This window comes from Phalaenopsis equestris, unplaced genomic scaffold (genome assembly GCF_001263595.1).
Source record: "Phalaenopsis equestris unplaced genomic scaffold, ASM126359v1 Scaffold000002, whole genome shotgun sequence".
Taxonomy (NCBI): domain Eukaryota; kingdom Viridiplantae; phylum Streptophyta; class Magnoliopsida; order Asparagales; family Orchidaceae; genus Phalaenopsis; species Phalaenopsis equestris.
Genome location: NW_018164444.1, coordinates 13,584,422 through 13,599,176, shown reverse-complemented (window position 1 = coordinate 13,599,176; position 14,755 = coordinate 13,584,422). Strand labels below are relative to the sequence as shown.

Genomic DNA, 14,755 nt, shown 5'->3' with positions numbered 1-14,755 from the left:
CTAAAATGGAAACGATAAAAATCCTTATTTTTTATAGCTAGCTGAAAGACTATTTTTATTTTTTTATTATATATATTTTTTTTTAGGTTGACAAAATAGTCCATAAATAGATATATTGAATTATTTTAATCCTATAGTTTTTAGAAGAGGTAAAATATTCGCTCATTATTTTAAATTGATCCCTAATTTAAAACGTCTTTAGATTCTGTAGATGATATATTATTTTTATAAACCCTAAGATTAAAATGGCCCTTAATATAAAATTGAGAATTGGGACACAATTGTTTTGCATTTATATATCTATCGTTTAAAGTTTAATATTTATATTTTTGATATGTTTGATGCATAACTTTATGCATGAAAAAATATATTTTATTAAAAAAAAAGCTAAAAATTATGTTTTATTTAATATGATCTTAAAGAATTAAGTATTATATGTGTAAATATAAAATTTAGGTGTTTAGATGTAAATGCATGAGAATTGCATGTATTTATTCAAAAGCCTTTTTTTAACTTTAAAATAATCTATTTTATTTTATAAAACAAAAAATTTAATAAATGAAATAATAAGGATCATAGTTATCAAGCACTAGGTTTTTAAAATGTATTATTTAAAAAAAAACTAGAAGTTAGAGTAAAAGGTATATTTAGTTCAATTTTTTTTTTATTTTTGTAATTGAAATATAAGTTTCTTTAATTTTTTATAGTTTACATCAAGAATGTGTCAGCATAAATCCCAAGAAGATCCAATAGTCCATAAATGAAGTTTAATAAATAAGGCCCGCCGACAGGAGACTAAGAGGCTTCACTTACTCGATTGGATGCAGTCATTCGAGCCAATGACAAAGTCAACCAAGCTAGGAGAAGGACAAAATGAACGATCCAAGTTTGACTGATCGAATTTGAACAAACTGATCAGCACCTAAGCTAACCACCACTGGAAGTGAAGTGAACGCATTGACTACTTCTTGATAGATCCAACACTAGAAAATAATTCAATCCCTCGCCATTATCATCCATCCCACGGACACCCACGAGGTTACTCATCAAAGAACAATATTTAGCAATGCAATGGACCTCACAATCATCTGGAATGACGTTCCTAATCAAGGAATGAGCTATGTATTGAGTTACAGTGATCCACCCTCTCCACTCGATAGTCTATTCTCATTCAACCGACAGGAACTTCTCATCTAGGGATTGGTAGTCGATAGTCAAATTGGACCAATCAATCGGTAAAGTCTAGTCGACTGAGCCAACACTACCGACCTAAAGCTAATCAAGATCAGTCGATCGGTTGCATCGACTCAGCCGACGGCTGCATCAACTCTTGTGTGACATTTTGCATGTTGCTTCACTGCATGTTTGAGCCTACTTGAGTCACTGTCCTCACATACTTGCTATGGATACTGAAAAATTTGTGTCATGGAGGGATTGCCACTAAGTCCATCTGATATGTAGTTCTCTCCACCGAGGATTAAATTTCTTCACCTCTTATGGTACCACTTTGGACTGTCTTAGTCTTTTCTGAGTCACTACTCCAGGCATACACATTCACACACCAACTTGTCTATTCCTTTTTCACTGCTCTACGCACACTCATCTTGGATATTCACATATCCTAATCGAGGATGGCTTGCACATCAAGCCTACCATGCGTGTGTTTCTCTATAGCGAGAAATACACCATTTCACTCTTGTTGTACACCTTTCATTTACATCATCTCTTCTTCTATGATATCACTCACACTTACCGTAGTAATGCTACATCGAATCCCTTGGTAGAGATCATGCTCCAAAAGCCTCTGACTCCTCCAAGCATGAAATGTGTGTTCACGTGGGCACATAGCTACCACCTAGTATAGATCATGTTACAAAGGACTCTAACTCCATTCAATGTGCAAGCTATGTCGCCCATGACACCACCTTCGGTATGTCATGTGTGTCATATGTTTTAAGTTTTGCATTTGCATTTCCGCATTAGCAATGCATTCGTCAAGGGTGTATCTCACCATATACTCGTAACAAAGGTTTGTTATCTCACGATCACTCCCGCTCCGAAGGAGCTATCATGATGCACTAGACCACTCTACATTTTCATGTGCATTTGTGGTTGTCCTGATAATAAATCTGCCTTGTTATCAGAGTGACCATTTGTTGGTCATGAAGTCTTAGCAAATATTGCCTACGAGGATGCCTTAGTGGGGCAATATTCGTTATCACACCATGACTATGATGCATATGTTGTGTTAAGATTTCAAGAGGGCTAATAGGTGTCACTTGATTTTTTCTCTATTAGAAATTATTTTAAAAGTATAAAAATTTACATATATTTTTTTACTTTATGAATCATATTCTCAAAATATACTTTGAAATTACTTTCATCCCTAGCTTAGACCATATGTAAGGTTTGTCTTTTAAAGCTTAAGCCTATTTAAAAACTTGCATCGATTGACACCTCTTAGAATCCTTGGATCCTTAAGATGGAGTCGAAGACGACGACCCTATCAAATCATATGCTAGCCTTCTGACTTAACCTTGAACTAACTTAAATGTTGTGATGGGACACTCTACGTTAGATGGTGAGCTAGACTAAGGATTAGAATGCTAGATAGTCTTTTCAATGTTCTAGCTATAGTTCTATGTTGGTTTAATTTCCATAGCCATAGATCACTTTTTTGTTGCTTTGTGTGTTTATTGGGTGTGAGACTGCACACTTATACGTTAGGGGTACTCTTTTTGTAGGGAGTCATGCCTAAAACACACACATACATGTAACTGGGGGAAGCAAATAATGATTTGAATGATTTGACTTTTTTCTGCAGGTGCTGCTCTCGCCAGGCATGGCTCACATACGTTGCATGTAGATAGCTTTTTATACTAACCTTATTTTCATATAGGTTGAGTCATTTTTTACTTTCCTATATGTACTTTTTAGAGTTATTAGGAGAGCCTTGTATTTGAAATAGGTATGTGCATGGATTCTAAGTCGTCAGGTGGGCATAATCACACGATAAGGACTAGAAGCTGCTTGCTCGTGTCTCGTACTTTTCTTCTACATCTCATTTACGTATATATTTAGGATCAAGTCTGTACTTATGAGGTGACTGACCTCATTTTTCAATTTATGGGATATTTTGCAGACTCAGTGACACCAATCTTTTCTTATTCTTTTGACTTAACTTGTTTGCTTTGCTGTGGTATTGCTTGTGATTGTCAGTTTTGCCTTTTTTTGGGTGCGGATCACTTAGGTTTTTTAGGACATAAAAAATTTCTAAACTTTCTACAAAATCATAAAAAAATTTTAAGACAATTTAAAATTAATTTAAAATTTATAATTAAAAGATTCAGTAATTTTAAAATTTGTCTTTACTTTCATGCATGACATACGGGTCAGATTTTAAATGAGTTTCATAGCATGACTTTCACCGAAGTCATAATTAACAAGGCCTCCATGCTAAGAACTTGAATGGATAACCGCATCATCCTACATGTCCCGAGGAGAAGCCCTCTTGCTTCTCCAACTCGATTGGCCCAGCATAGTTTCTACTTAGGCGATTATCTACTGCGAGTAAGTTATTTGTGGGACTATAGCTAGAAAACTGTCATAACAACTAGCCATGAGTGATGGGAAAACGAAGATTTCAGCGGCAGTTTTTTTTTGAAAAGAGTATACTCAAACAGTCAAAACTAAGGTACAATGTCGCACTGCCACCGCACCGCCACCCTAAGTAGAGTTAGCAAAATTTTGTGGCCATATTTTAAGTAAAAATTGGAAGAGAAATTTTGGGTACATTTTAAATAATTTTAGATATATTTTAAAAATTCACTTAATATAATTGATTGATTTTATTAAATTATTGTAAATTATCCTAAAAGTGTTCTTCGGGTGAATTTAGCTTTTTGAGTTTCATCACCTTATGTGTAGTATACTATAAAAGATGTTTAAATATATATCTAATTAACTAAATCACACCCATCTATATTACATTGCGTTCATAGTGGAGGTCCTCATGCGACATGACAATTAATATCGTTAAATTCTTCTTAATACTAATATATTGCAAATACCTTCGCTCCGATTACGGGCTATATAAATTTCTCAATTTTAGACCGATCCATGTGGTTGTATGATTTCTTCAGCATAAATGTTATGTGAAATATAACAAAATTTATTTATAAAAACTAGCTTTTCATGATAAAATTAGCACTAGGTTATATCTATTATAAAATTCTTACCAAATACTCACTAATACAAAGATGCTTATTTGATTCTAATCTTGCAAATAAAATTGTTTATCAAATTAAATAAATTTAAAAATAATGACATAACTAAGTGATGGTTTATCATTTGACATGTTAGATATGAAAATGCTTGATGTTTGTGTATTGCAATAATACTCTAAAAATTTAAAGCTCATAATTTTTCATAAAAACAATGAGCACACCAATTTAAATAATCTTTGAACAATATGATATGTTATTCTACCATGATAACTTGATAAGTTTTACATGTTATAAAACTTATCCTTAGCATTGTTTATAATGTATAACCCAAAATCTTATCATTTATATGTTAAAAAAAAAATTATGTCAAGTTCATTTATTACAAACTATTTTTATAATATTATATAATTTATGTTGAAGTTTCATTTATACTTGCTTTTTATAAGCATTTTCTTGTTTAGTTGCTAATTCTAAGATCATTTATCACGTAACATATATATAATAAAAATTTAACCATTGTATCAAAAGAGCATTAGAAAAAGTAGCATTATTCTTCATTAGGTTTATAATCCCTTAGTATGGTTTATACAATGTCATGGGTATCAAACCAAGCAAACATTGTTGGGTTGCTCTAACCATAGTCAAGAGTTTAGGTTCTATGCATTCAACCTTATTTTATGATATAAAATAACATACAACATAAGTCTATTAGATAATAAATTAAAAAATATTATTGGATGTGTTTATTTTCATTCTTTTTTATATAAAACAAAATCATTAATATGCACTATTCATTTAAAATTCCACCATTCTAACATTATGTCAAAATGCACATCATTCATTCACCTTACTTAATCAACCACATTTACACACCTTCAATTATTAAAAAAAAAGGCATATGCACACATTCATCATTAAAACATATCATCATCATCTCCCAAAGAAAAGAAAAGCACCATTCAACAACCACACACAAATCACACCACTCCCACTCCCCTTCCAGAAACCCTAAACCCTCGTCCCCTTATCCACACCCGTAGCCCCACCATAGTCCCGATCTCTATACGCCGGCCCATACTTGCCACTCACCATCCCCGCATGCAGCAATAGAACATACAACAGCTGCGTGAAACACGCTATTATAACGAAGGCTTCAAGCGCCTTCAGCCTCCACCCTCTGTAACCACCCAAATGAATTTCCTTGCACGCCAAGCCAAACGCGAGCGCGGTGATCGCCCACGTGATGACGGCCGTCGCCGTCGCTGCCCCGAGGCTGTCGTTTCGCCATGCTCGCACGTGGCTCGCTCCTGCGAGCTTGGACGCCGCGCCCACCACTCCGGCGAGGATCGCGAAGACTAGGAAGTAGAACGTTGCTCCGTTGCCCGTCACCCCTGGTTTTTGGAATAATGAAATTAAGATTTCATGACTGTTGGATATAATAATTAATTGTTTGGTGTAGTTATAAAAAATCAATCTTTGCTAAAAAACAACTTAAAAAAGCTAACATAATAAAACAGCAAGCAGTTTAAAGCAGTAAAGTGCAAGGAAAAAGTCAGCTTACCGCCAACATTGGTTTGGCCATTAATGAAGTGATTCAAGCACCAGCTAGCGAAGCCGATGATGACGATGTACAAGATGAAGTTCAGTATCAGTAAAGGAGCTAGCAAGTGTCTTCCCATGGCCGCCACCACTAACGAAGAAAGAAGAGATTTTTAATTTTGCTGGGTATGTTGCAGAGAAGAGAAGATGAGAGTAATATAGTTGGAGGGGTGAGGGTGCATGGCCTACACGTGTAGAAAGCAAACTGTGGTGAAAGCTGGAATACAACAAGCGGGCTTCTAGGGATGTGACATCTGGCGGACACGCGTTGGCGGATTCTGCCAAATGGCTCGCCACCGCTCATAATCTGTTTCAAGCGTTCTGTCGCCGGCGAGGAAGATAAGAACGGGAAGTGTATTCTAATGCCTTTGGCGGTTTACAGGTAAGGAGTATGGGGTGAATTGAACAGTGGCACGTGCGACTGATCAATGTGTTGTCGGTTTGGATGGAGCTCATACATGTGGGGTTGATGATGATAAGTTTCTTTTTTGTATAATATTAGTGAAATTTTAGTTGGGCACAAATGTGTCCTCGTTATACTAATTCATTAAGTTTAAACCAAATTATATCGTCCCGGATATACAAAAAAAATTTTATATTTTAATTAAAAGTCATTCATAATTAAGATTTCAGAGTACTCAAGCAGACCTAATAATACAGAAATAAGTTTAGTTCAATTCAAATCAAATTTAGATCAAGTCATTAAATCATTTTTGAAGGCATTTCGAGTATTTTAAAAAGATCAAATGAATGTCAAATTTGGCGAGCTTACAGTCGAATCGAGCTTCTTGATAAAAAAAACCCAATGAGCCCAAGATCGCTCAATTCCAACATCGTTAAGAAATTTCGGACCGTCTGATCAAAGTGGTTCACATTTTTGCATTAATTTCACTCAGAACTCTATAAATAGAGTCTCACCTCGCTCATGAGAGGGGATGAGAGATTGAGATTGGAGGAGGAGCTTGAAACTTTGACAAGGAGTTGAAGTCCATAACCACCACTATTGATTATCGCCGATCGCAGTCAACCACTATCAACCGTCGCCGACCACCGCTAACCTCTATCGACCACCGCTGGCTGTCGTCGATCACCACCAATCTTCGTCGCCCATCTTTGAACTCCGTCCATCACAGTCAATCTCCGTCGACCACCGTGAAACGCCGCCAATCATTGCCAACCACAGTCAACCACCACCGACCGGATGTTGCCAATCGCTTTCAGTCGTCGTCTGTTCCTAGCAACAATTCATTAGCACATCAACATTGTAACTTGGTAACAATTTCTCGCTTGTGGGACAAATAGTTGCAAACTATAATCATCTTTATATAGTGAATCTCTTCAGCTCAATCAGGTCCTATGGGTTTTGCCTTTTTGAGTTTTTCACGTAAAAAGTTTTGGTGTCATTATCAGTTGTTTTCCTTCATCTTAGTGTGTGTTGAATTATCTGGCAACGCTAAGAAGATAATCTATTACTCTACCGTCGTGAATCTTCTAGCACGAATAAAAAATAAATTCTTCTATTGACAATAATAAAAAAGTCATGTTAGACTTTAGAATTCATTAATTGAACTTGCTTAAAGATTCTAGGAGTCTGGCCTTATCTACTAAATCCATTTTTCGAAAAAATAGAGTACTTGATCGAGCAACACAATCATTATAAATTTATAATAGCTTGAACTCTCATTCATGGGATATATATTATTTGTTTCTGAAAAAACTGTCTCATAATTTTGTTTCAATGGTGTAACTTCTTAAGAGGTCACCCATCTAACCAGAAAGTGCCCCTGCTTAGGTACATTTAACTTTGGAGTTTGATTAAAATTTGAATCGCTAGATCAAAAGATACCTCCATATTTAAGAGTTCAACTTTATTCTACGTAAGGATTTCACAATTTATCCCACTTACCATTTCATTCAATTGAAATCATATATCAAATAGATATTTCCACTTTGATATCATCTATTACAGCACAAACTCCGACTCGACTCGAGTTTTGAAGTTTGTGCTGCCCTGTCATCCGGAGAGAGTTAAGCATATTTAACTAAAAATATTAGAAGTATGTGAAACATTAAGCTCGGGTGGTAATTGAACAACATAAATATTGTCATTGATCTTGACAGTGATAGGGAAAGCACTTCATTCACAATTATATCATAACAAGGTCTCCAACATGGGAGTTCTTTGTGCCTGCGGTGCATGCTGTTTATATTTATTTGTGCTAGCTGAGAGGTCGGAACTCTCGCACCTCTTACAACATCTTGGAAAACATTGTGGCCGTATTGTTTGCGGTACCATTGACAGACTTTGGTAGGATGGCTAAGCACTTGATTGGGTGCTTCAGTGTAGACAATATCAAATGGTGCACGGCCAGTGGAGCGATTTAGCAAGAAATTCTAAATTAATTGAAATTGACTCAAGACTTCATCCCATCTTGTATGTTGCTTACCCGCCAGGCACCTTGCCATGTTAGCAAGAGTGGTTGATTAGTGTTGAGTGACAAAAATATGTAAAAAACTAACATTATTTTCTGCCTTTATTTCATATCTGGCATAAATTTATGTGATTTTGGGCAAAAATTTCTTTAAAAATGAAGGTAAGGAGATGGTAAAGTTTACTTGATTGTCGCAAAGTCGACCACTAGCGTCTAAAAGCCGTGCTTATAAGCATCCCAAATGATTTTTTGTTTTCTCTAGAGTTCAAAGCCTGGGGAGATTATCTAGTGCCGCATCGCTCAAGCTCAGTGCCACAAGTTTTAACATTACAACGTCATTGAAGACAGAACAAAAGTTCATAAGATAGTGAACTTAGAGCTTCAACACCGATATTTCAGCAATGGAGTGCCCAAGGCCAGTGCTTGGGGCCCAACTACGAAGTTACGATGCGAAAGCCTTCGAAGGACGTTTACTGATGACAAAATTCAAACTTTTGTGCGGAAGGATGATTTTTTTGGAGCTTGTGGCAACTTAAGTGAAGAAGGTGGGGAGTTTTGTGTGAATTATGCAGTACAGAGAGTGAAGAGTGAGTTCTAAAATGTGTGCAATAGTGTGTAAAATTGTTATGAGTGAGTGTCTATTGGAGCCAAGAAGAGACAAAAAAGGGGAGAAAGATCACTTGATGAAGTCAATAATATTACAAATTTATTGGATTTTTTGGTTCCACTTTTTTTTTATTTTGCCATTTTTTTATTGTAAGTTGTGGTACTTTTATAATTTGTAATAGAAAGTGGAATCACAAAGGTGGCAATCACAGATGTACAATAATAATATAACTATAATAGCCTTAATTAAACTACAACAAATATAGCTATTCCTTATAATAACACTAGTTAGCCACAAATATTGTACTTGATTGCTACAAAGATAATAATTAGTCATAAGTGATGTAGTTAGTGTCTGCAATAGAAACAAATATTATGTGAGGCCGGTGCGCTTACGCCCAACAATGTGGATATAAGGGGGTCATGGCCTTTTTTTTTCGCACATCGTAGCCATTGATCTACATACAAAAGAGTGTACATAATTTTTTTTTTTTTGTAATAGCAGCAATTAGTCACGATTGTCATAATTGAAAGCTTTTACATTAGTGGCTAGCCACAAATGTTATGGTCGATGGCTGCAAAAGCAGTACTTGGCCTTAAAGTATATAATTAAATGATGTAACAGTAATAGTCGCCACAAAGGCTATTGTTGGACTACAACATTTGCAAGTAGGGGTTGTCAGAGACAGGTGATTGGCAGTGGTAGGTGGTGACAGTTGACAGTGGTTAACGGACTAACGAGCGGTGGTTAACTGCTATGGAGGTCGAAAGTTATCATCAGGTCTTCAATACATATGTTATACATTACAACCGTATATGGGATACAACAGTCACAAGTAAGGCTTGCCCATGGGAAGCAGTGACAATAAAGAGTGGTCAACAGTGTGTTCGTGCCTGACGGGAGATAGTCAAAGTTGATCAGTGACTATAAAGATCAGAAGCTATCGTTGGGTCTTCAATATGAGGATTATATATTACAATAATATTTGATGTAAGCAAGGATAGATGGAGTCAAACAATAAATGTCAACGGTAGTGATGGTGGACAGAGCCTACAAAGACCATAAGTTACCACCAGGTCTTCAATACAAATGTTATATATTACAACAGTATTTAAGATATGACATTTGTAAGCGATAAGCAGTGAAAACTGGAGGTGATCGACTGTGGTCAACAACTATAGAGATCGGAAGTAATTGTCAAGTCTTCAGTCTAAAGTGGGCTCTAGTTATTAACCCCCCTTCTTCCCTCTCAAGCGAAGAGAGGGGCCTATTTATATCTGATACGCCACCAACAAATTTTCATCATCCATCACGTATCTCGAGGCAACCTTTTGAGAAGGAAACATTCAAACCTCAATTAAGATTCATCCTTAGCTTCGATTTCAGAGAACTTATAGTCAAACTGACCAGCTCGATGAAACCGACCCAATGATATAAATACTAGTCTAATCCGAGTCAGATCAAGCTGAGATCAAATCATTAAACACACTTAAAGAATTTTCAGAGGCATTTGAAGGGTCAAACTAATGTCAAATATAGTGAGTTCATAGTCAAATCGAGCATCTCGACAAGATGAATCCAACGAGCCCAAGATTGCTCAATTCCGACTCGTTAAGACCCTCAAATGTCCATTAAACTTCATCCAATCGATAGAAGCTCTCCAGACCGTCCGATCAAAATTATTCATATTTCTACATTAATTACACCTAGAACACTATAAATAGAGTCCCACCCCTCACATTAGGGGGGAGGCTTGAGAGAGAACTTGAGGCTTTGAGAAGGAGTTCAAGTACAACATCATCTTTGTTATTGTCGTTCGTCGTCGACCACCACCGACCGTCAGCAACCACCGCCAGCCTCCGTCGAACACGATTGGTCGTTGTCGACTACCACCGATCGTTTCCGTCGACCACGGCCGACCGTCATCAACTGTCTTCGTTCACTGCTAACCAGACGTCGTCAGTCGACGTTGTACCTTGAAAAATCTTGTAACACTTTCATGTCTGTGGGACAAGGAGCATCTATAATCATCAACTTATAGTGAAATTTTTATAACTTTGCCAGGCCCCATGGTTTTTTTCCTTCACGGGTTTTTCACATAAAAACTTTTGGTGTCATCACATTTTGATTCTCTTTCATCTGAGTGTGTGTTGAATCCTCGTGCAACGCTAAGACGATAATCCATTACTCTACCACCGTGAATTTTCTGGCACACATCGGCACACATATCAGTTTGACGACGTCTGTGGGAAACAAAGCATCATTTGATACTATCTTCAGCTCTAAGACGTCGAATCCCTACTTCATTTCCTGATGATGTAGATCATCCAATTCACAAAGGAATCTTATTTGCATCTTGAAGATCATCTCCAAAACTTTCGTCAATGTGAGGGGCAACCTTCACTATAATTTCAAAAAGTTGTTCATGTCAACGTCCCGAACACGATTGTAGTGGGGTTGTCTTCTCACATCTTATTCAGACACAAAGTATGTCTTAGCTTCTTCCAGGCCGGGGGACAACCTTTACTATAGTCTCAAAAGGTTGTTCACGTCAACGTCCCAGGCACGATTGTAGTAGGGTTGCCTTCTCACATCTTATTCAGACACAAAGTATTTCACAATTTCTTTCATGATGGGGGCAACATTCACTGCAGTCTCAAAATGTCATTCTTTTTAACCTCCTGGGCATGGTTATGGTGGGGACGTCATACCATATTTCATTTAGATTACAAGTCTTTGAGAATCTCTCCTGGAATGTGGGGTTAATCTTCACTATAAATAATGCTTCCCCTCATCGAGCTTGTAAAACATTTTTTCTCGTATGGAAATACCCCTGCTAGTGGAACAAAAGATTCAAAATCAGCAACAAAGAAATTGTCAAATATTTTTCTTGAGCATGACTACAATTATATTTCCAAGAAAACATACGGTCCAATGCGACCTACACCCCAGTATCGAGAAACAATGAGCATCTCTGACACCTCATTCTGGGATTAATCGATCCCAGGGGGACTCAATTTGACCTCTTCCATTACAGACTACAATCGTTAAGCAAAAGCTTCGACATACAACCTTAGATAGGTCAAAAATCCTTGGTAGATTTCTTTCGACCTTTTCTATTATAGGTTATAGTCATCAAGCAAAAGCTTCGACATACAGTCTTGAATAGGTCAAAAATCCTTGGTGGATTTCTTTCAATCTCTTCCATAACAAGTTACGGTCGTCAAGCAAAAGCTTCGACCAATAACCTAGGACAGGTCAACCATCCTCAATGGATTTCATACGACTCTGTTCATTACGTGTTAATACGGGTTAATATCGTCAAGCTTCACCGGTTATACAACTCAGAACTGGTCTTGCATCCTCAATGAATTCTCCTTTCAACCATGCCCCTGGAAGTTAAGCTCATAAGGCAAGACATGATAAGAAGCTACCATGTCGCCGGAAGACGAGCCTAACAGGTAAATTTCGAGGGGAAGCTAGCAGTGGACAGGATCCTCACTAGAAAGACTCAAATAGAGCAAGTGGTTGATAAGGTCTCCACTAAAGACATCAGTTCACTTCAAGCTCTATAAGAAATAAGCAGGAGAGGGCAAAACATCAGTGGGCACGCGTCTTAAAATGTACGCATTTCTCTATTTTATAAAGTATGTGTACTAACTTTGATTGTAGAATTTTGCACGATTAAGATGCCACAACAATAATGGAAGCTACAAAAAAAAATAGCATGATGATTACTAATGCTACAAATACCAACATATACTTGTACAATTGCTACAACAAATCAACTCATCTTAGAGCAGAGTCGGCATCGCCTCCCCAAATTCCAATACTTTTAATGATCATAAGGGGGTCTCCAGATATTGCCACCACATAAGCATGAAAACCCCCCTCATGGCGAGGCTAGAAAACTATATCATTTCTTTATCACATTCAAAACGTGCAAAAGCAGCCGAGAATCTCCTCTGGAATGCGCAACGCTCCGTCACAACTCGTCATGTCGCCGCGAAGCCCCGCCGCAACACGTCGTCACAACGCACCGCTTCAACACATCCCTCCACCGCAATGCGTCGCCACAACGCTCCGTCGATCGTCTTCGTCGACCACGGCCGACCGTCATCAACTGTCGTCGACCACCGCTAACCAAACACCGTCAGTCGACGTTGTACCTTGGAAAATCTTGTAACACTTTCCTGTTTGTGGGACAAGGGGTCTATGCAATCATCAACTTATAGTGAAATTTTTATAATTTGGTCATACCCCGTGGTTTTTTCCCTTTACGGGTTTTCCACGTAAGAACTTCCAGTGTCATCACAGATTGATTCTCTTTCATCTAAGTGTGTGTTGAATCCTTATGCAACGCTAAGACGATAATTCATTACTTTACCGTCGTGAATTTTCTGGCACACATCAATATTCTTCGGGGAAAGTGCATTTAGCTTTTTGACAAATAACATCCCCAACTACCTATTCGGATGACCCGTAAATCTCCTTTGATAATAGGGTATTTTTTGTTGATTTTAATGTCTTAATGATCTCAAAATTTGAAAATCACGTCCACGTTGGATTCTTCTCGTCGAGACGCTTGATTTGATTATAATTACATCAAATTTGGATTTTATTTAACTATTCAACTGACAATACAAAGTCTCAAAATGTACCTTAATGATTTGATACGGGCTTGATTGGACCCGAATTAATCCCACTTTGATATGATTAGGTTCATCTTGTTGAGACAGTCAGTTTGACTATAAACTTATTGAAATCGGATCTATGGATGATCTTAAATTTGAATTTATAATATTTAATAGTAAAAAATACATCGAGTTAAGTGCTAGATGATCAAAATTTATTGATGGTGCATCAATTCTTATTTCTTACTGAAAATACCACAAAAATGTATATATTTATAACTATTAAACAACCATCTACTAGTCCCCATGAATTGTTGAGGTGGGCAATCATCTCACAATTAGGGCTCTTAACAAAAAACATAGAGTTGAGTTGAGGTTCTCTCAAAATTGAATCGAACTCGATCCGACTCGAAATTGAAATGAGTTGGCTCAAATTGATAAATTTGGATTCGTTCGAGCTCAAAATAGGCTTGAAATTAGATCAATCCGGCTCAAAATCAAAACAAGTTGCCCCAAATGGCATTAATTTTAAAAAGAGTGTAATATAAATATTAATCCATCTCAAAATTAATATATTTATCTTAAAGCGAATTTAATTATTTAAGCTTTATTATAATTAAAATTTAGATGATGTTTTGCAGTAATAACAATGCTCCTTGAGAACATGATCTCTTGCCACAGTAGTTTTATTCTCTTAAATCGAAGACAAATTTATTCTTCTCCCACATAAAATTTAAACTTTATTCTTTAGATTTGATAAGAAAAAAGTTGTTATAATTACATAAAAATTTTATTCTTAAATTCATCTCTATTTATAGGGGAGGATGATACGATATGTGATATTATATTTTTGTCCCTCATTAATGGAGCAGTTACATGATATTTTAGGTAGTTTACACATTCAACCTATTGCTAAGCTATCCTCTGACCAGAGGTTCAAATCAGTTGGGCTAGCATGACTTTGGCTTGTAAGACCCGTTTGATTCGCTTGGCTAGGTTGGCGCAACCGGTCGGCTGGATTTAATTGACTTTAGGTCTGCAAGGCTGGCTCTGTCGGGTAGACTTTATCGACCAGTTTATAGTATGGTTATTGACCCTCAATCCCTTCACGGATAAAAATCTCATATCAGCAGAATAAAAGTGGGCTATCGAGCAGAGAACGAGTCACCGTAACTCAATAGATAGATAATTCATCAGCGAGGGAGGTAATTCAGGACTATTGCGAGGCCCTTTTGTATGGCCAATTTTCGATTCCCG

At 36.8% G+C, this 14,755-nt stretch overlaps 1 protein-coding gene across 1 annotated transcript; it reads right to left on the bottom strand.

The window, feature by feature from the left end:
• Positions 1–5,107: 5,107 nt before the first annotated feature.
• Positions 5,108–5,971, bottom strand: LOC110037522. Its single transcript, XM_020742189.1, has 2 exons — positions 5,788–5,971; positions 5,108–5,617 (listed from the first exon to the last, which is right to left on the bottom strand). Exons 1-2 carry the CDS (start codon positions 5,903–5,905, stop codon positions 5,235–5,237), a joined length of 501 nt encoding a protein of 166 aa, XP_020597848.1. The 5' UTR covers positions 5,906–5,971; the 3' UTR covers positions 5,108–5,234.
• Between the last annotated feature and the right edge of the window lie 8,784 nt (positions 5,972–14,755).

Bases quoted from the DNA above. Each gene is read 5' to 3' on its own strand.
- LOC110037522 (XM_020742189.1), bottom strand. From the start codon at position 5,905: ATGGGAAGACACTTGCTAGCTCCTTTACTGATACTGAACTTCATCTTG. The intron at 5,618-5,787 runs GTAAGCTGACTT...TCCAAAAACCAG, and splicing joins TGGCCAAACCAATGTTGGCG to GGGTGACGGGCAACGGAGCA.